Raw genomic sequence first — 20666 nt, forward strand, 5'->3', positions numbered from 1 at the left:
ACCTATCAAAACCCTCCACAACTCCTACTCAGAAATACACTGACGAACACTTACAAACACTACTCAGAGTGGCATGAAGAGCAATGGCCATTTAAGAGAGGCTTGGTTTAAACCCTCTGTTTTCTCCCCCATATTTTCATGCTTATGTCTCCGCCCCTCTCCAAAGTGGTTACTCCAACCATGACGCCCCCCCTCCCCCCCCCCCCTCCCCCTCAGCCTTGTCTAATGGTGTGTTTCTGCCTCATCAGCCTCAAACGCCTGGTCTGGACTAGGAGAACCATCATCATTATCATTCTTGCTTGGAGGATGACTTGCTGTTTTGGAGGTCAGTGAAACGGGATTTAATATCCACTGATCTCAAACATACAGACTGGCGTGTTCACACACAGTGGCACATTGAATACCCCATTGTAAGAAGACATGTCTCCCGAAGTCAGATGGGAGCGCCCAGAGCAATAACCACCCTAACATAAGATAGTGATAATATTGTAATATATGACACCGGGAATAGAACCCACAACCCACAACCTAAAGCCATGCTTTACCAACTGAAACATGTCCAGTAATAGAACAGTAGCTGAGTGTAATAACACTCCCAAAACCTTCCTGCTATTACAGACAGACAGAATCCTGTGATCGTTCATAACTTCCATGGCAACGACACTGGATACCACACTAAGCAACCTGTGTGTGTGTGTGTGTGTGTGTATGAGGGACACCGAGAGCTTCTTTATCTTTGACCTTTTCTCTCTACCTCTCCACCCCTCTCTCTCAATCTTTTTCTCCCCCTTAAAACACCTCTTCTGTCATGGCTCGTTGAGAGAGAGAGAATCACTGCTATCGTGGCATCCACATAGTTCCGACGTTTAAATCATGTGGTTGTTATCAACGTTACTGCTACCAACATCTCCCGGAATATCCGTATCGGTACTAAGTCACATTGGCATTTCAATGAGCTGTATGTCTCTCCCCTGCTGTCCATATCCCTCCCTCCTTTACAGCGATTTGAGTGTGTGTGTCTCAGAATGCTAGTTCAGTCACAATGCATTATGGGTGATGGAGACGTGGAATCACTGTGACATTATAAAACCCAACAGTGATTTCTCAGAGGCCATTCAACCGCGCGTGTGTGTGCGCGCATGTGTGTGTGTTTGTGTGTGACAGACCATTCAGTCGCTCCATTGAATTTTATTTCTGTCTGACCGCAGACTCGTAAAAGCTCTCTGGCACCAGCGTCTAAACGCCTCAGCCCCCCGCCTCAGGTACTAGAGTTACTCTTTCTCCATTTTTCCCTTTCCCCATTTCTAGCTTTAATGTTAGTCAATCTCTTTGACTACCCCTCCGACCTCCATCCCTCCCCTCCTCCTTCCCTCCCCACCCTCTCATTTATCTGGCCCCTCTCAGCAAGATTTCCTCCCACATAGGGAGAGGTGACTTTATTGAATTATAGATCACATGTAAGCAGGATGCCTCTCACTGTGTGTGTGTGTGTGTGTGTGTGTGTGTGTGTGTGTGTGTGTGTGTGTGTTCGAGCATTCATACAATTCATTGAATGATTGGGCAAACAGTGAACAACAAGAGGGAAAGGTTATTTTTAGTGAGTCACGTGTTTCTCTGTTGGACTTTCAGCCCGGGGAACCAGAGCCGACTCTCTGTGCTGATATCAATCTGTGCTGATGACATCACAGCTGGGTCACCTTAGAGATAGCGGATGCCTTAGAGTGATGCCCCTCATGTTTGTGATATCACTCTCTGTTCCCCTCTCCTCCGGGATGTTCTGCTTTTATCACAATCATAACATGCTCTGGGATTGAGATGCTTAAATGTGGCGCGTGCGTGTGTGTGTGTGTGTGTGTCATTTTATCTTGATTAGAAGGATAAACCCCCCAACACAGCTTGCAGTGTATGCTAAGCCTGATTGTGAGAAGCACACACAAAGTGTCTCAACCTCAGACAAGGCTGCTGATTTATCTAGCAGGGAGGGACAGACAAGAAGGGCCTAGCAAAGAGACTCCTGCTATCACTATGGGACATTCACGACACGTACCATACACTGTCAATTCACTCCATAGACACATCGTCATCGCTCCTCTTTCACCCCAGCTGCCAAACTAACCCTGATTCAGATGTCCATCCTACCCATGCTAGATTACGGAGACATCATTTATAGATTGGCAGGTAAGGGTGCTCTCGACTGGCTAGATGTTCTTTACCATTTGCCACCAATGCTCCTTATAGGACACATCACTGCACTCAATAGTCCTCTGTAAACTGGTCATCTCTGTATACCCGTCGCAAGACCCACTGGTTGATGCTTATTTATAAAACACTCTTAGGCCTCACTCCCCCCTATCTGAGATATCTACTGCAGCCCTCATCCTCCACATACAACACCCGTTCTGCCAGTCACATTCTGTTAAAGGTCCCCAAAGCACACACATCCCTGGGTCGCTCCTCTTTTCAGTTCACTGCAGCTAACGACTGGAACGAGCTGCAACAAACATTCAAACTGGACAGTTTTTTCTCCATCTCTTCATTCAAAGACTCAATCATGGACACGCTTACTGACAGTTGTGGCTGCTTCGCGTGATGTATTGTTGTCTCTACCTTCTTGCCCTTTGTGCTGTTGTCTGTGCCCAATAATGTTTGTACCATGTTTTGTGCTGCTACCATGTTGTGTTGCTGCCATGCTGTGTTGTCATGTGTTGCTGCCATGCTATGTTGTTGTCTTAGGTCTCTCTTTATGTAGTGTTGTGGTGTCTCTCTTGTCGTGATGTGTGTTTTGTCCTATATTTATATATATTTTTTAATAAAGGTTCAATAAAAATAAATAAAATGGACATCACCCCACAGCATCACACCACCATGTGTGTGTGTGTATCAAATGTGTTTCATGCGTGTTTGTGTGATCAGTGTGACCCATTGACGGTATATATGAATGGACAAAGCCATTGACCACGTCACACCATCATTCTTATGTGAAGCCTCTATAGCGCTTTGAAACCAACTGAAGTCGGTTAAGATGGCGTCTCATGGAGACATAACATGCGCCGTTTGAGATACTCCAGGAAGTGACATTGCAGCCTACAGTAGCTCAGTGCTACATCCGCTCATTTGAAATCAAAAATAAAATAACATTTATTGCTCACATACACATGGTTAACAGATGTTAATGCGAGCGTAGCGAAATGCTTGTGCTTCTAGTTCTGCAGTAATATCTAACAAGTAATCTAACAATTCCCCAACAACTACCTAATACATACAAATCTAAAGGGGTGAATGAGAATAAGTACATGTAAGTATATGGATGAGCGATGGCTGAGCAGCATAGGCAAGGTGCAATAGATGGTATAAAATACAGTATATACATGTGATATGAGTAATGTAAGATATGTAAACATTATTAAAGTGGCATTATTTAGAGTGGCGTTGTTTAAAGTGACCAGTGATCCATTTATTAAAGTGACCAGTGATCCATTTATTAAAGTGACCAGTGATCCATTTATTAAAGTGACCAGTGATCCATTTATTAAAGTGACCAGTGATCCATTTATTACAGTGACCAGTGATCCATTTATTAAAGTGACCAGGGATCCATTTATTAAAGTGACCAGTGATCCATTTATTACAGTGACCAGTGATCCATTTATTAAAGTGACCAGTGATACATTCATTAAAGTGACCAGTGATCCATTTATTACAGTGACCAGTGATCCATTTATTACAGTGACCAGTGATCCATTTATTAAAGTGACCAGTGATCCATTTATTAAAGTGACCAGTGATCCATTTATTACAGTGACCAGTGATCCATTTATTAAAGTGACCAGTGATCCATTCATTAAAGTGACCAGTGATCCATTTATTACAGTGACCAGTGATCCATTTATTACAGTGACCAGTGATCCATTTATTAAAGTGACCAGTGATCCATTTATTACAGTGACCAGTGATCCATTTATTAAAGTGACCAGGGATCCATTTATTAAAGTGACCAGTGATCCATTTATTACAGTGACCAGTGATCCATTTATTAAAGTGACCAGTGATACATTCATTAAAGTGACCAGTGATCCATTTATTACAGTGACCAGTGATCCATTTATTACAGTGACCAGTGATCCATTTATTAAAGTGACCAGTGATCCATTTATTAAAGTGACCAGTGATCCATTTATTACAGTGACCAGTGATCCATTTATTAAAGTGACCAGTGATCCATTCATTAAAGTGACCAGTGATCCATTTATTACAGTGACCAGTGATCCATTTATTACAGTGACCAGTGATCCATTTATTAAAGTGACCAGTGATCCATTTATTAAAGTGACCAGTGATCCATTTATTACAGTGACCAGTGATCCATTTATTAAAGTGACCAGTGATCCATTTATTAAAGTGACCAGTGATCCATTCATTAAAGTGACCAGTGATCCATTTATTAAAGTCGCCAGTGATCCATTTATTAAAGTGGCCAGTGATTGGGTCTCAATGTAGGCAGCAGCCTCTCTGTGCTAGTGATGGCTGTTTAGCAGTCTGATGGCCTTGAGATAGAAACTGTTTTTCAGTCTCTCTGTCCCAGCTTTGATGCACCTGTACTGACCTCACCTTCTGGATGGTAGCGGTGTGAACAGGCAGTGGCTTGGGTGGTTGTTGTCTTTGATGATGTATTTGGTCTTCCTGTGACATCAGGTGCTGTAGGTGTCATGGAGGGCAGGTAGTTTGCCCCGGTGATGCGTTGTGCAGACCGCACCACCCTCTGGAGAGCCTTGCAGTTGAGGAGGGTGCAGTTGCCGTACAAGGCTGTACCCGCAGGGATGCTCTCGATAGTGCATCTGTAAAAGTTTGTCAGGGTTTTGGGTGACAAGCCAAATTTCTTCAGCCTCCTGAGGTTGAAGGGCAGCTGTTGCGCCTTCTTCACCACACTGTCTGTGTGGGTGGACCATTTCAGATTGTCTGTGATGTGTACGCCAAGGAACTTAAAACTACTAAACCATTTACTAAAACTATTTATGCTTCCCATTCGAAACAGTTTGAGCAGTTCGTGCATATATTATGACAACATTTTGTGACGTTTCTGTTGTTGTTGTTGGTATCTTAAAATGAATTTGTTCTATTTTGAGGAAGTGTATACTGGCTACAGCGTCTCAAAATGGACAAACAGTACTATTGGCGCTTTTTTCTCATTTTCAAGCGAAGGTTTTTTAAGGGAGTATGAGAGCACACTCGTTTGGCTCACCTAGCTGAGTTCCGATAGGCGCCAGCCGAACAAAGCATGCGGATCCTTAACTCAAGTTGAATGCCGACCGGGGTACTGTAGATTTACATTAGCAACTAAATTATCCTCATAACTTCACATGTACGCAATGTTTTAATAATCGGTTCAAGGACATCTGGTGTATTAGAAGAAATTGTTGGTACCATGATTGTCTTTACATTTTTTTACTTATTTACACGAAGATTTACATTTTTTGGGTAGGGGATCCGGTTTTCTGCAAACAATGCCTGCAGTACCGCAGTCGGACTTGATCGTCCGTGGCTTCAATCAGAGGGGGCAGTCGTTCTACCCTGGAGTGGCCTCAGGACCAGGTTCCCCACACAACTGTTCTGGGAGGTACCCCCAGAGCCTCACCCATTCTCTCACCTCTCAACCCCCTGTGACCTAACGCTGCTCTGTGATTGGCTAGAGCCTCCTAGGCCCACTGCCTGATTGGAGAAGAGCTACTGCGGCCCACCCTGTATAACACACAGCAGCTGAGAACACACACACACAAACACATAGGAAAACACACATATGTGAACACTAGCATCTGAAGTGTGTCTGCACCAGCTTTAATGTTCAGACTTGTAACCTTAACTGCAAGCAAAGCCTTTCAAACTACTGTCATTGGCCTACTGATACGTTTTCAGTTTTCAGCTTCGGGGCAATTTCACAATTGTCCTTCTCACAAAACCTATTCAAACCTCACATCCACAAACACACACACACACAGTCACACGTGCGCGCAAACCTGTGGAGGTTTCATTCATTTCTGCCACTCAGTGCCTCGCCACAAACCACAGTCTGCTTAACGTCTCCGCTGTGAAAGGCTCCCTCTCCTCCTTTCCTCCCTCTCTCCTCCTTTCCTCCCTCTCTCCTCCTCTCTTCCCAGTGGAGAAACAAACCGGTCGGTCTTCAAAATACAGGCACGTATACACGCAAGCCTACAGAGATGCCTTTGACGTGGACCAGAACAAAAGAGCCGCTGTGTGAGAGAGAGAGAGAGAGAGAGAGAGAGAGAGAGAGAGAGAGAGAGAGAGAGAGAGAGAGAGAGAGAGAGAGAGAGAGAGAGAGAGAAAGAGAGAGAGAGAGAGAGAGAGAGAAAGAGAGAGAGAGAGGAGGAGAATGGGCCCAGTGGTGACAAATACAAACATCTGGAGGTTAGCTTAGACAAAGAGAAGTATGAGGAAGACAAGAGAAGGAGGGGAGGAAGAGAGGAGAGTATTCAGAGCTACGCACGACCTGGTGCCGGAAAGAGGCTCAGAAAGCACCTACCCACAGGTACCCACAAACATACACACACACTCAATGTATGGAACGTGTGCGCTATATAGGATAATAATAGCAAAGCTTTTCAAAGTTCAAGGTTTAATTTTTTTCCAGCCATTTGTACTGGCTTAATCTTGACTGCAAGGTAGACCCGTGGAAAGGTGGTGTCTATAACATTATCCCTGTGAAATACAGTGACCGCCCAGCAGAAGGATACTAGGGCTGTGGAGGGTGTCTATAACATTATCCCTGTGAAATACAGTGACCGCCCAGCAGAAGGATACTATGGCTGTGGAGGGTGACTAAATATTATCCCTGTGAAATACAGTGACCGCCCAGCAGAAGGATACTAGGGCTGTGGAGGGTGACTAAACATTATCCCTGTGAAATACAGTGACCGCCCAGCAGAAGGATGCTATGGCTGTGGAGGGTGTCTAAACATTATCCCTGTGAAATACAGTGACCGCCCAGCAGAAGGATACTATGGCTGTGGAGGGTGTCTAAACATTATCCCTGTGAAATACAGTGACCGCCCAGCAGAAGGATACTATGGCTGTGGAGGGTGACTAAATATTATCCCTGTGAAATACAGTGACCGCCCAGCAGAAGGATACTATGGCTGTGGAGGGTGTCTAAACATTATCCCTGTGAAATACAGTGACCGCCCAGCAGAAGGATACTATGGCTGTGGAGGGTGTCTAAACATTATCCCTGTGAAATACAGTGACCGCCCAGCAGAAGGATACTATGGCTGTGGAGGGTGTCTAAACATTATCCCTGTGAAATACAGTGACCGCCCAGCAGAAGGATACTATGGCTGTGGAGGGTGTCTAAACATTATCCCTGTGAAATACAGTGACCGCCCAGCAGAAGGATACTATGGCTGTGGAGGGTGACTAAATATTATCTCAGCTACAAACGGTTCCTGGTTAAAAAAGTCATCAGGGCTAATTGGAGACGGACAAAGAGTCAGTGAGGGTTCACACACATACGGGCGCACACACACACACACACACACACACACACACACACACACACACAAAGTAACTTGGTCACTCAACATAAAATTGGCATGTTATCTGGTAATTTGGAGGTAATTTGACCTTGTCGTATGAGGGTTGTGTTTCAATAACACACAAAGGCATGGAAACTAAGTCCATTTGTAAATTGAAAAGGGAATTCATTGAGCTAAGAAGCTGGAGGTTAGCCACATGTTTAGAACAATAGGGGTGAAAGACACATACACTGATACGACCCCTACTGTGTAGAGATATGATCTGTCCCTATTGAAAGAAAGGCAGAGACCGAGAGAGAGAGAGAGAGAGAGAGAGAGAGAGAGAGAGAGAGAGAGCGTAAGCGAGAAAAAGACAAAGTAAGAAAGAGGGAGAGAACTGCTTGCGTGTGTGCGTGCGGTGTGTGTGCGTGTGGTGTGTGTGTGTGTGGGGTGTGTGTGCCTCCTGTTTGAACCCTGGCGTTTGGACTCATGTGTCTGAGCTGACGGAGGTATGTGTTCTGTGTGTGTGTGTGTGAGAGAGAGTGAGAGAGAGAGAGAGCGAGAGAGAGAGACAGACAGACAGACAGACAGACAGACAGACAGACAGACAGACAGACAGACAGACAGACAAAGGTATATCAGATAGACTAAGCCCAGATATCTGCTCACATCAACAAAGTCACGCGCCACTGAGAGACATCCTCAAAACACACACACACGACTGGGAGACAGGAGCAGAGGACATCGAGAGGACAAGTCTGTCAGTTCACAATTCATAGAACACTACAGACTGAAAGTATAGCTTGTCAAACTACCCTGTTGATCATACTGACTGCTGTTAAACCCCCCCTCTCCACAATTCTACTCCAAACCTGCCATCATCAATGACAGAAAATCTAGGATGAGATCGTCTTCAATAATTGGTCATTATAACCAGGAAGTGTGAGCCCAGTCTAATTGGTATGTGAGGGTGGCTAGGGGATGATCCGGAGGGGTGGCTAGGGCCACACAGTCTGGAAGATGGAGAATTTAGCATTTTTCAAACCCCTGAAACAGCTTTTCCTGCAATCGAGAGCCATAATCATTATGCTTAATTCAATCTAAAAAAACATGAATATTTTTCTGAATATCCAAGTGTTATTAAACTTGAGCTGTCTTGAGCTGTCCTGACCGGTGGGCCTTTTTTTAAATGAAACTAAATATGCTTTTATGCATCTTTGCTCAAATCTGGGTAAAAGATTGAAAGGAATGTGAGTCTTATTCAGTACATTTAGTTATTGCTTGCTTTTCTAAAGTCTACCAACCTTGCCAGCAGGCATGCCAGCTAAAAGAGTTAGCCAAGCTAACTACTTTAACTTGATTGATAGCCTGAAATGGCTTCTTGGTAGCTAGTTATGAGGTTAGGAGATTAGGAACCTATCTGCACTAGCTAAAAGCCAACTTCATGAAATTGCTATGTGGCTAGTAGTATTACAGAGAAACAAAGAAATCTGAGGGGGGCACGTTCCCCTGTGCCCCCGATGGGCATGACGCCTCTGTGCTGAGTCCCAGAGAGAAGACCAGGTAGAACTGGACTCTGATACATCATCATCAGCTCAATTCAATTCGGATGAAGACGCCATTTCCTCTATTCTTCTATATCCATCAGAGAAGTGATCCACACAGACAGAGGTTTCTCATAGCATAACATCATAATGCACACAACCACAGCCAGTTTAGCAGAGGAAAAGAACACATGATATTCTGACGGAAAAAGCACAGCCTGGCGTTCAATTCAGACTTGGATTCTATGACATGTCTGGCATAATGGGTCGTGGTTTGGAATGCGCGTGTCTGTGTGCGCGTGTTTGGTTTGCTTCCAGTTTTCCAGCCTGTCTTTGACTAGAGAGCACCTGACCACAGAGGAAGCTGGGAAATGGGGTGTCCATGTTTGATCTCTGTGTGTGGTATGTATCAATCTGGACTGTGTCCCAAACCGCCCTTTATAGCGCACTACTTTTGACCAGAACCATATGGGCCCTGCTATATCAACAAGATCTCACACTTTTACCTATTTGACTTCAGATTCCGACGTTTCTCCAAACATGACATTTGGAAGTTTCTCCAAATGTCAAATTTCAACGGTTAAGTTTGGGATAGGGTTACAACAGTAGTAACTTGACAGTTAAGTTTAGGCATTCATTCTAAATGGTAAGTTAAGGGTTAAGGTTTGGGATAGGGTAAAAAAAAAAAAAGAGAGAGAAAAAAAGCAATGGGATTGAACACGTGACCCTCGGAGAGCCAGAGCTTGCGGCTTACGCCCATCCCACACTCAGATAGTAGAATTCACAAGGCACAATTTCAAAATGTGGTTGTGCATCAACAGTTTATCTCGTATTATGTAAGTCACAGAGAGTCACTCAATAGCTCATGTCAGCAAAAACATTTCAGATTGTAAGTTAGCTGGACGCAAGACTATCTAAACTTGTAGTAATCATGGTTGAATTACCGACTGGGGGGCCCCCATTGATTTTGGTTGTCACTCTCACTCTGATATCATATTCAAAACTGCAAACATTCCACTCTACCCTATGGCAAAAAGCAGTAGAATTGCATGAAGTTTGTTATACAATTGCTCCATTTTATCTCTGCCCCATGTGTAGAATGTGTAGATTTGCGGCAAACTTGCTTTAAAACTGCAACATTTTCTCTTGGCAAAATATGTAGAACTGCAGGAAATTAACTGTAAACATTACATTTTGCTTAGGGCCCCCAAAAGGCTAGGGCCGGCTCTGACTGCATGTGTGCGTATGAATGTGGGTACGCAGACCCGCGAACCACTGCATGATGAGTTCAAATTTTGTGGCCTCCGCTAACATCAAAGTTCCCTGAGTTAGACTTTTGAGTTAGACTGCCTAAGTTAGACTGCCTGAGTTAGACTGCCTGAGTGCCAGCACATGCGCACACAGATACACACACTCAGATCTCAAAGACATGTAGTTATTGGATTAATGTGCGGGAAGCATAATCCCTGGCGTCTATGAACCCAGTAACATAAAGCTTTCATTACTCTGTGTGTGTGTGTGTGTGTGTGTGTGTGTGTTTATACAACAGGTGGGTCTAATCCTGGATGCGGATTGGTTAAAACCGCATTCCAGCCTGTGTCTATTCCACAAGTTACCACCGGCTAAAGCTATGACCTTAAAATGCATATTTACTCTGTTCCATCTGACTGCGCAATCCACTGTCTCATCAGCCCAGGCAGGGAAGTTATAAACTTGATCATCTCCGCTATAAAAAAGCAATTTTTTTAGACAAACATATCATTTTCAACAGCGGAGATTTGTAAAAACCCTACTGTCTGTCTCTCCGACATTTGCAACATTGTTTCAATATTCAAATTCGATCATCAGCTGTCCCATAGTAATGAACGTGTCGGGATTCGGGACGAGAGAGAGGCAGGCAGCGTCTCTCCCCCAGTCGAAATCATGAATCAGCTGGCATCATTTTTATGGACATATACAAAGAAAAGTCATTGAAAAAAGGCCAAATGAAACTAGGTGCAGCTAGTTTGCAGTCATTCCAGCTTCAGTTTAAAGTTATTGTGTTAGCTGTGTTGTTGGCTAGCTCCTCTGAACCACCGTGTCCTAACGAGAGAGCACATTTTCTATGCCAGGAGAAATCATGCCTCATTAGCTCATTGTTTATGTATCCAAAGAAATGTCACTAGAAAACAGCTTAAACAAATGCAGCTACTGTTGTTATTGTCTGCACTGTTTGACGTGACTGTAAGTTAGCCACAGTTGGCTAGCTAGAAAGCAAGGGATAATAACGTTGCCACCCAGTATGGCAATGGAACATTTAGAACGAACGACTGGGTCGCGTCCATAGATACAGAACAAAAAGACTGAACGACTGGGCCGCGTCTCTGGCAACCGAACCAATAGAACAAACGACCAGACGGCTTGGATAGCAACCCTAGATTTGTTTCGGGACTATATCTTGTGGAAGGATGAAATAGTCTGAATAAATTCATCAAAATAATATTTTTTTTAATGAAAATATGTCAATCATTGTTTGAATATGTTGGTAACCCGTTGTATAAAAGTGATAATGTCCTTGAAGCCGGTGTTTGGAGGATATATTGGCATGGTTTGCCCGGCCCGAGACGAACACACCTGTGCAAATATATCCTCCAAACACCGGCATCTCTGGCATTATCACTTAAGTATATCAGGGTTGGCCTCAATTTAGAATTTTGGAAAAGACTCCAAGACTCCAAAAAAAAAAAAAGGAAATTAGAATTAAATTGGCCACACATCACAGGAAGTAGAATTTAATTCAGTGCAATTAAAATAAATCCCACTCAGTCATAGAACATGAATTTCATTGAATCTGACAGATTACACTTCCACATACCAAATAATATATCCCTTTTCTCTGGAAACAATGTTCATATACTCTTTTGACCTTAGAATAGAATGCTTAGAATAGCCAATTATATTTCCATCAACCCTTTAATTTGTTTGGCTTCTTTTTGAATGGCTCAGGGTTCACCTGGGGGTTAAACTAATGCATGTATTTAATGTCCTTTTTTATGTTTTATGTACAAAACTGATATTTGCATAGACTACACCTAATATAGAATAGAAGGCATTTGAATTGTATTTCCTTTAATTCAAATTGCAATTCTGTATCCTGTTTACTACTTCAATTCAAGAATTCTAAACTAAATTCTGAATTAAGCCCTACCCTGGTGTGTGTGTGTGTGTGTGTGGTGTATGTGTGTGTGCGTGAGAGAGGGTTGAGGAGGCTAATTATGTCAGGGCAGTCTGAGGGTCCAGTGAGCTCTTCAATCAGTACCAGCACAGACATGTTTTAGCACTCAGTCCACCCCAGTCACACACACAGACACACACACACAGACAGACACACACTGACGCACACACTACATACTGTACCCCATGAAAACCTATGAATGAGGTGATGTCTGAATCACCCCTTTAGGTTTTATGTGAAAGTATTGATTCAGATTCCAACAGAAGACTGGCTGCTTTACAGAGAGCATGACTCAAAACACACAATGTAATTTACCCAACCACTCTCTGTCCTATACAATTAACTATGTGTCAAATTGGTGTTTGGTATAAATCCAATGTGAACTCTTGTGAGTGAGCTGTTGAATAGACACAGATGTTACCTCAGTGTATGTGTGGGTTTCCCTCTGATATCTTTTCCATTTTAGTGAAATGTCTCACCATTGTGTGTGTGTGTGTGTGTGTGTGTGTATTCCTGGGAGAGTCATAAAGCACAAAGTGGCATTATACTGAGCGACTGTCAGACGTTAAATGACATGTCAGGATGGGCACACATGGAGTCACACACACACACACACACATCACCAGACCCACACACACACCCAGACCCACACACCCAGATCCACACACCCAGATCCACACACACACACACACACACACACACACACACACACACACACACACACACACACACCTCCTGTAGAGTGATGAGACAGGTAGTGAGCTTCAAATGCCCCCCAAAAACCAGACCTACCGCTGAGTGATAAATTAGACAAATACACCACAGACAGGTACCTCTATCTTTCATTCTATCTTTCCATCTATTTCTCTCTCTGGATATTTTCAACTCTCTGTCTAGATCCATACTTTCTTTCAATCTCACTATCTCTGACAGTCTGTCCATACTATAAAACACTCTACCTTTCATTTCACAAACAGTGATACATATTATGCCTTTTGCGCACATCCCTTATACTTTCCTGCAAATAACATTCCATTAATGATAGGCCCTACTTTTTAAAGGCCAGACTCTGGAGTGTGATAAAGAGGAAGGTGCTGTACCAATTACCAGCTTACATAAAGCATACATCTACGCAGTTCAAATAAAACCTGCATCTTTACAGTTGTGTGTCGTGTATGTGTGTGTGTGTGTGTATGTGTGTGTGTGTGTGTGTGTGTGTGTGTGTGTGTGTGTGTGTACACTGACTCAATAAATCAGCATTGGATTGATTTATGGTTTATAAGGCCAGGCCTGACACAAGTGTGCCATTGAGGCACACATACAAACACGCTCGAGAGATTCCTAGCCAAACGTGTAATGCTAAATCAACAGATTCTTATTGGGGTGAAGTGCTTTATATATGAGAGATCAGTGAAACGGACGTTGTTTTAACATTAGGGAAGCCTCTCGGACCTCGGCTTCCCATGCAACAGTATCCTCTAGTCAATGGACCATGGTCCGGGCCACTGCTACGATGGAAAGAGTCAACTAAGAGGAGAGGAGAGAGATACTTCTGTTACCTACAGCTTTGTGCATACTGCTAATATGTTTGATAAGGGTATATTTCACTACACTTACAATAGAAGGAGATGTTTCATTCTCTCTCTCTCTCTCTCTCTCTCTCTCTCTCTCTCTCTCTCTCTCTCTCTCTCTCTCTCTCTCTCTCTCTCTCTCTCTCTCTCTCTCTCTCTCTCTCTCTCTCTCTCTCTCTCTCTCTCTCTCTCTCTCTCTCTCTCTCTCTCTCTCTCTCTCTCTCTCTCTCTCTCTCTCTCTCTCTCTCTCTCTCTCTCTCTCTCTCTCTCTCTCTCTCTCTCTCTCTCTCTCTCTCTCTCTCTCTCGGAGTGCATGCTGGGAGTGAGTCGTCAAGCAGGAGTGATTGTGAGAACGAATGGAATTTCTTTTCACTCTATTGGGTTTTGGTATGTTCATATATATATATTGATTAGTTTAGTTGTTTTAAGGGTATATTGTTTAACTATCACTAAGCACGTATAGGGGTGGTGGGATCTTTGAGGTTGGTTTTTCGCGAGGGCACAACCAGCGGGTGGGGCTGGTTGCAATGGCCACTCGCGGAAATGTAGAGTTTGAAAAACTTAGTCGGAGGCATGGAGTAAAAATTCCTGCTGCGGCTGGGTGTTCAGTGGAAGAATGTAGCTTGGCTGTGGGTGCTATCATTGGGTATGATAGCATTAAATCAGCCTCAAGGATGAATAGCGCTGTAGTGATATTCTTAGATTCAATTGAAAAGGTGAATAAGATAGTTGAGAGGGGTGTTGTGTTGCGGGAGACACAGACGCCGGTATTTCCGCTTATGAATCCTGCGAAGAAAGTTATGCTTTCTAACGTGCCACCATTTGTTAGAGATGAAGTGTTAGAGCGAGAGTTATCTCGCCATGGTCAAATCGTATCTACAATAAAGAATGTTCTTTTTGGATGCAAATCTCCGTTGTTGAAACATGTCGTGTCTCATAGGAGACAAGTGCATATGATTTTAAAAAAGGAAGGAGATGAACTGAATTTAGCGTTTAGTTTTAAGATTGATGGATTTGATTATGTCTTTTATGCATCTACTGAATCAATGAAATGTTTTGGATGTGGAAGAGAGGGGCATTTGGTGCGTAATTGTCCCGAGAATGAACGCGCTGAGCCTGGTAGTAGCTTTAGTGCGGGTGCAACTAACGTACCACAGCGAAGGGATGAAAATACTACAGGTGTAGGGGAAGAGAGAAGGTGGGCAGATGTGGTTGGAAAAGTAGGAGAGGAAGGCATTGTGGATACGGGGGCAATTGTGGTAGATCAGAACAAAGAGGGAGGGGAAACACTAGGTGAGATTGCGACTGCCGTCGCTGAGGTGGTGCTGGAAAATGAAATTGGAGGTCAAGAGGAGATTGAAATAACGGAAAAAGAAGCGGATGTTTTCAAAATACCGAGGAGTAAAAGGAAGAATTTAAGGGGTGGTGAAGGGTCTAATTCTAAGAGAAAGGTAGAGATGGATAAATCAGGTGAAGATGAACAGGTTGTAGAGATGGGGTTTTCTTCTGGGGAGGATAGCGAGAGTGAGTCATCTGACGCGTCACAACAATATAGTGAGATAGATGGGGTGGAAGGGAGGTATGGGATCGAGAAGATACGTCAATTTCTGAAGTTGACAAAAGGGAAGAAATATATGCAGGATTACAATGTAACTGATTTTTTCCCTGAACGTGAATTGTTTATTGAATCAGCAAAGTTTCTGATGTCAAAAATTACAGGGGGAGGTTTGAAAAGCCCTGAAATTGCTAGACTCAAGAAAGTGGTCACGAGAGTAATAAGTGATGCAAATTCTAAAGAAAATGAAAGAGTTCAGTTGCAGTTTTAACTCTGTAAAGAGATGTGGTGGCTGTATCTTCCTCTGTATTTTTTTCTTATCCATGAGCAGTTTTAAGATCTCTTCTTTAAACGTAAATGGGGCAAGAGATGTTAAAAAAAGAGCCATGGTGTATGAGTTAATGAGGGGAAAGAGAAGTGACATAATTTTTCTACAAGAAACGCATAGTAATTTGGAAAATGAAGTTATGTGGCAACAGGAGTGGGGGGGGACAGTGGTGTGTAGTCATAAAAACTCAAAAAGTGGGGGTGTGGTTATCTTGTTCTCAAAAGGGTTTTTGCCTTTGTCATATGAGGTTGAAGAGGTAGTTGAGGGGAGGTTATTAAAAGTTAGAGCAAGGTATGAAAACATCAATATGTGTCTGATAAATGTATATGCCCCAGTGGTGACAGTTGAGAGGGTATGTTTTTTAGAGACATTATCAAATACCATTGAGAAATGTAACAAAGAAGATTATTTGTTTATTGCTGGGGATTTTAACTGCACAGTTAGCGATTTAGATAGAAATCACCAAGAACCTCATATAGCCTCAAGGACGTTTTTAAAACGCCTTATTGTAACAAATGAACTGTGTGATATTTGGCGGAGTCAACATGAAGGAACAAGGCAGTACACCTGGGCGCATGTGAGAGAGAACATCATCTCTATGGCCAGGTTAGATAGGTTTTATGTTTTTGAGCATCAATCTCAGGTCTGTAAATCAAGTGTGATAACTCCAGTGGGATTTTCTGATCATTGTTTAATAACAGAGGTGGTGTTCATTAACGATGTAAAACCTAAAAGCGCATACTGGCATTTTAATATAACTTTATTGAGTGATGCTCACTTCAGGAATTGTTTCAGTTTTTTTTGGGAGAGGTGGAGGTCTCAAAAGACCAGTTTTGTATCCCTTCAACAATGGTGGGATATAGGGAAAATCCAGATTCAACAATTTTGTAATCAATACACGGAGAATGTCACCAAGGATATCACCAGATCAATGAAAGCCCTAGAGATTGAAATAGTGGAACTCATGACGTTGGTTGAGACCACAGGAGATCGAGGCCATACTCAGGCCCTCAAGAGGAGAAAAGCTGCATTGGCAGATCTGCTGGGTATCAGAGCACAGGGGGCATTGGTGAGAAGTAAATTTCAGGGCATATCTGAAATGGATGCCTCATCCAAATTTTTCTTTGGTTTAGAGAAAAAGAATGGACAAAGAAAAATTATTCATTGTCTCAAATCAGCTGTTGGACAAGAGCTCACTAGCCCTAGTGAAATTAGAAAGAGGGCAGTAGAGTTCTATGCTGAGCTCTACAAGTGTGAGTACAAAGAGGACAAAACAGTGACACAGCAGTTCTTTGATGGGCTCCCAAAGGTGCCTGCAGAAGCTCAGGTTGAGCTTGAGCAACCATTGTCTTTGCAGGATTTATACACTGCATTAAATGGCATGGAAAATGGAAGGGCACCAGGCATTGATGGGCTTCCCGTTGACTTTTTTAAGTCTTTTTGGGCTATGTTGGGAGAGGATTGGTTAGAAGTAGCTAATGATAGTTTAACCGGAGGGTTACTACCAATAAGCTGCAGAAGGGCTGTCCTCACCCTACTGCCTAAAAAGGGTGACCTGAGGGAGGTGAAGAACTGGAGGCCGGTGGCTTTATTGTGTACTGATTATAAAATATTGTCAAAGGCTTTGTCCAACAGGCTGAAGGAGGTGATGGGGCAAATCATACATACGGATCAGTCCTACTGTGTTCCTGGCAGGCAGATAGGGGATAACATTTCTCTGATTCGTGATTTTTTGGACGTCTCTAAGGCTATTGGGTTGGATGCTGGTCTAATTTCAATTGATCAGGAAAAGGCATTTGACCGAGTTGAACATCAATATTTATGGCACACGTTTGAGGCGTTTGGGTTCAGCTCTGGTTTTATTGCCATGATAAAGGTGATATATGGTGACATTGAAAGTGTATTGAAAGTTAACGGTGGTTTGAGTGCTCCTTTTAAAGTGTGTAGAGGTATTAGGCAGGGATGTTCTATGTCTGGGATGTTATATGCTATTGCTATAGAGCCACTACTAAATAGCATTAGAAGTCGCATTGCAGGGGTGTGCCTTTCAGAGGATATTCCTCCTATTCGTCTTTCAGCCTATGCTGATGATGTAGTTGTGCTAGTGAAAAATCAAGCGGAGGTGGATAGTTTGAGTCTAATGGTTGATCGTTTTAGGGGAATATCCTCTGCAAAGGTAAATTGGGAAAAGAGTTGTGCTTTACAGATTGGAGAATGGTCTGGAGGGATCATGGCTTTGCCAGGGGGGCTGGAATGGTGTAAGGGAGGTTTTAAGTATCTTGGAGTGTATCTAGGAGATGAGGGGACTATGGAAAAAAATTGGAGTGGGGTGGTTGAAATGGTGGAAGGGAGGATGAGGAGATGGCGTTGGTTACTATCTCGTATGTCATATAGAGGGCGCACTATTATAGTTAACAATGTGATTGCCTCTGCACTGTGGCATCGGTTGTCAGTTTTAGAACCACCATCTGGCCTTCTGGCTAAGATACAGGCAATTATTGTGGATTTCTTTTGGGATAAATATCACTGGGTTCCACAAAGTGTTTTGTATTTGTCAAAAGAGGAGGGGGGACAAGGTCTTGTACATCTTGCTAGTAGGGCTGCTGCTTTCCGGTTTCAGTTTATTCAAAGGCTGCTTTATGGACCGGAAAATGTGGTGTGGAGAGGGGTGGCAGGTCTTATATTACAGAGGGTTGGAGGATTAGGTTTAAAGAAGGCTTTATTTCTGGTTGATAGTAGCCAGATTTCTAGGGAGGGAGTACCTCCGTTTTATAGAGGCCTTCTCAGAGTGTGGAGCATAATGAAGGTGTCCAGAAGAACTTCAGCGGAGTCAGTGCATTGGCTGTTGGAGGAACCTCTGGTGTATGGGGCGAGACTGGACTGTACAACTGCAGCTGTTCCACATTTCTCCAAGATTCTGGTGAAGGGGAAAATCATCACCTTAAGACAGTTAATGGCCATGGCTGGGCCCGCCTTAATGGATGGAAGAAGGGTGGCAGAACATTTGGGGATGAGGTCGGAAAGGATTGTCGGACAAATGCTGGGGAGCTGTAGGAAGGCTCTGTCAGCGGAAGAATGGGATATGCTTAGTAGCCACAAGAAGAAGGTGCAAGATGAAGAAGTCTCATTTCCAAAACTAGGGATTACACCAAATATCCCAGAGTCAGAAAGAAAGGCGTTATTGCTGGATTTGAGAGGGTTGGAGGAGGTGGGTTTGGATGAGGTGAATGGGAAGGAATTGTATAGGGGGTGTGTCAAGGTGTTGAATAAAGATAAATTGAAAAATAGAAAAGATACTCCATGGAGGGTAAAATTGGGCATTGATGACAAGGTAAAGCCAGCATGGAGAGCACTGTACAAACCACCGTTACAAAAGGGTACTGGTGATATGCAATGGAGGGTTTTACATGGCATCATTGCAGTTAATGCTTTTGTATCTGTTATTAACTCAGATGTTAGAGATGGATGTCCTTTTTGTAATATAAGAGAAACCATTTTTCACTGTTTTATGGAGTGTGAGAGGATAAAACCGCTATTGGAAATGTTGGAATCTTTGTTTAAAGCTGTAGGGGAGTTTTTCAATAACACTGTTTTTATTTTGGGGTTTCAATATAGTAAACAACAGAAAAGAAAATGTCAAATGTTAAATTTTATTTTGGGACAAGCTAAGATGTCAATTTTTCTGAGTAGGAAACATAAGATAGAAACGGGATATGGGCAGGATGTAAGATGTGTTTTTAAAGGTTTAGTGAAAGCAAGAATAAAAGTAGATTTTGAGTTCTTTTCAGCTGTAAAAGATCTCCTATTATTTGAGGAGAAGTGGGCTTACGAAGGAGCACTTTGTTTTGTAGAGGAGGGGAAATTATTTTTTGCTGCTGAAATAAGTTGAATGTATATGTTATGTATTTATTTTTGTTTAGGAATTACATTTTGTTATTTCATTTCTGAAAAGGCAGTGTGTCATTATTTATGTTAACACTTGAGTAAAAAATAAAGGTTTTATAAAAACTCAAACTCTCTCTCTCTCTCTCTCTCTCTCTCTCTCTCTCTCTCTCTCTCTCTCTCTCTCTCTCTCTCTCTCTCTCTCTCTCTCTCTCTCTCTCATTAATCTAAGCTGAGAGGAATCTTTCCCTCTGGTGTGTTTTGTGGAATGCAGTAATCCACTCTCCTGTGGTTGTGTGTGTGTGTGCGTGTATAATAGAAAGCACATGACTCCATGGTGGTGTCCCCTCCCCTCCCCTCCTAACCATAACCCTTCAAATGCTCTGTTCAGGTGGGTCACGGTACGGTCTGAGGAATACTGGGTGCACATGGTTAGGGCACGCAACATGGGATCACAGAGGTAGACATACCATACACCATGACCTGTCTACCAACCTCAGACCAGGTTGGGGCATAATTCACGCCATTGAATTACTTTAGAGTTGTAAATCTTTCATTCTTTACCTCCCGCCATCAGAGACCAGGCTGGTAACCCAGTGTCTGGTAACGCAGGGGCCAACGTGTCAGTAATGGATTGGGTTGTCGTCTTTCAGACATGCACATGGCACAGGCCTTGTGTGTGTTTGTTAGTTTCTTTGTGTGTGTGTAGTGTTGCAGGTCCAGCAGACGTCGTAGTGTCTTTCATCAGAGGAGTCTAGCCAGGATAGGGGTCCTAGCTGGACCTAGCAGCAGACGAACCAGAACCAAACAGCCCTGTTTGTCATGCCCTGACCTTAGAGATCCCTGTTTATTCTCTATATTTTGGTTAGGTCAGGGTGTGACTAGGGTGGGTGCTTTAGTTTTTGTATATCTATGTTTTCTTTTTCTTTGTTGGCCTAGTGTGGTTCCCAATCAGAGGCTATCGTTGTCTCGGATTGGGGATCATACATAGGCAGCCCTTTTTCCCACCTTCAGTTGTGGGATCTTGTCTTTGTTTGGTTGCATGTATT

At 43.1% G+C, this 20666-nt stretch overlaps 1 protein-coding gene across 13 annotated transcripts in view; it reads right to left on the bottom strand.

Moving 5' to 3' along the window:
* Window positions 1-20666, bottom strand: part of aopep (aminopeptidase O (putative)) — a 124364-nt gene that overhangs the window by 23243 nt on the left and 80455 nt on the right. For 2 of the 13 annotated variants that reach the window (XM_090237908.1, XM_090237907.1), the window contains exon 14: window positions 5812-6245. The exons of the other annotated variants lie outside the window; for them this stretch is intronic. In XM_090237908.1, the coding sequence (XP_090094034.1) occupies window positions 6069-6245 (177 nt within the window). In that variant the 3' untranslated portion in view covers window positions 5812-6068. Of the gene's footprint in view, window positions 1-5811; window positions 6246-20666 lie in introns of those variants that run through there. 13 annotated transcript variants of the gene reach the window in all.

Source organism: Oncorhynchus mykiss, chromosome 6, assembly GCF_057628025.1.
Source record: "Oncorhynchus mykiss isolate SJ-2025 chromosome 6, ASM5762802v1, whole genome shotgun sequence".
NCBI lineage: Eukaryota > Metazoa > Chordata > Actinopteri > Salmoniformes > Salmonidae > Oncorhynchus > Oncorhynchus mykiss.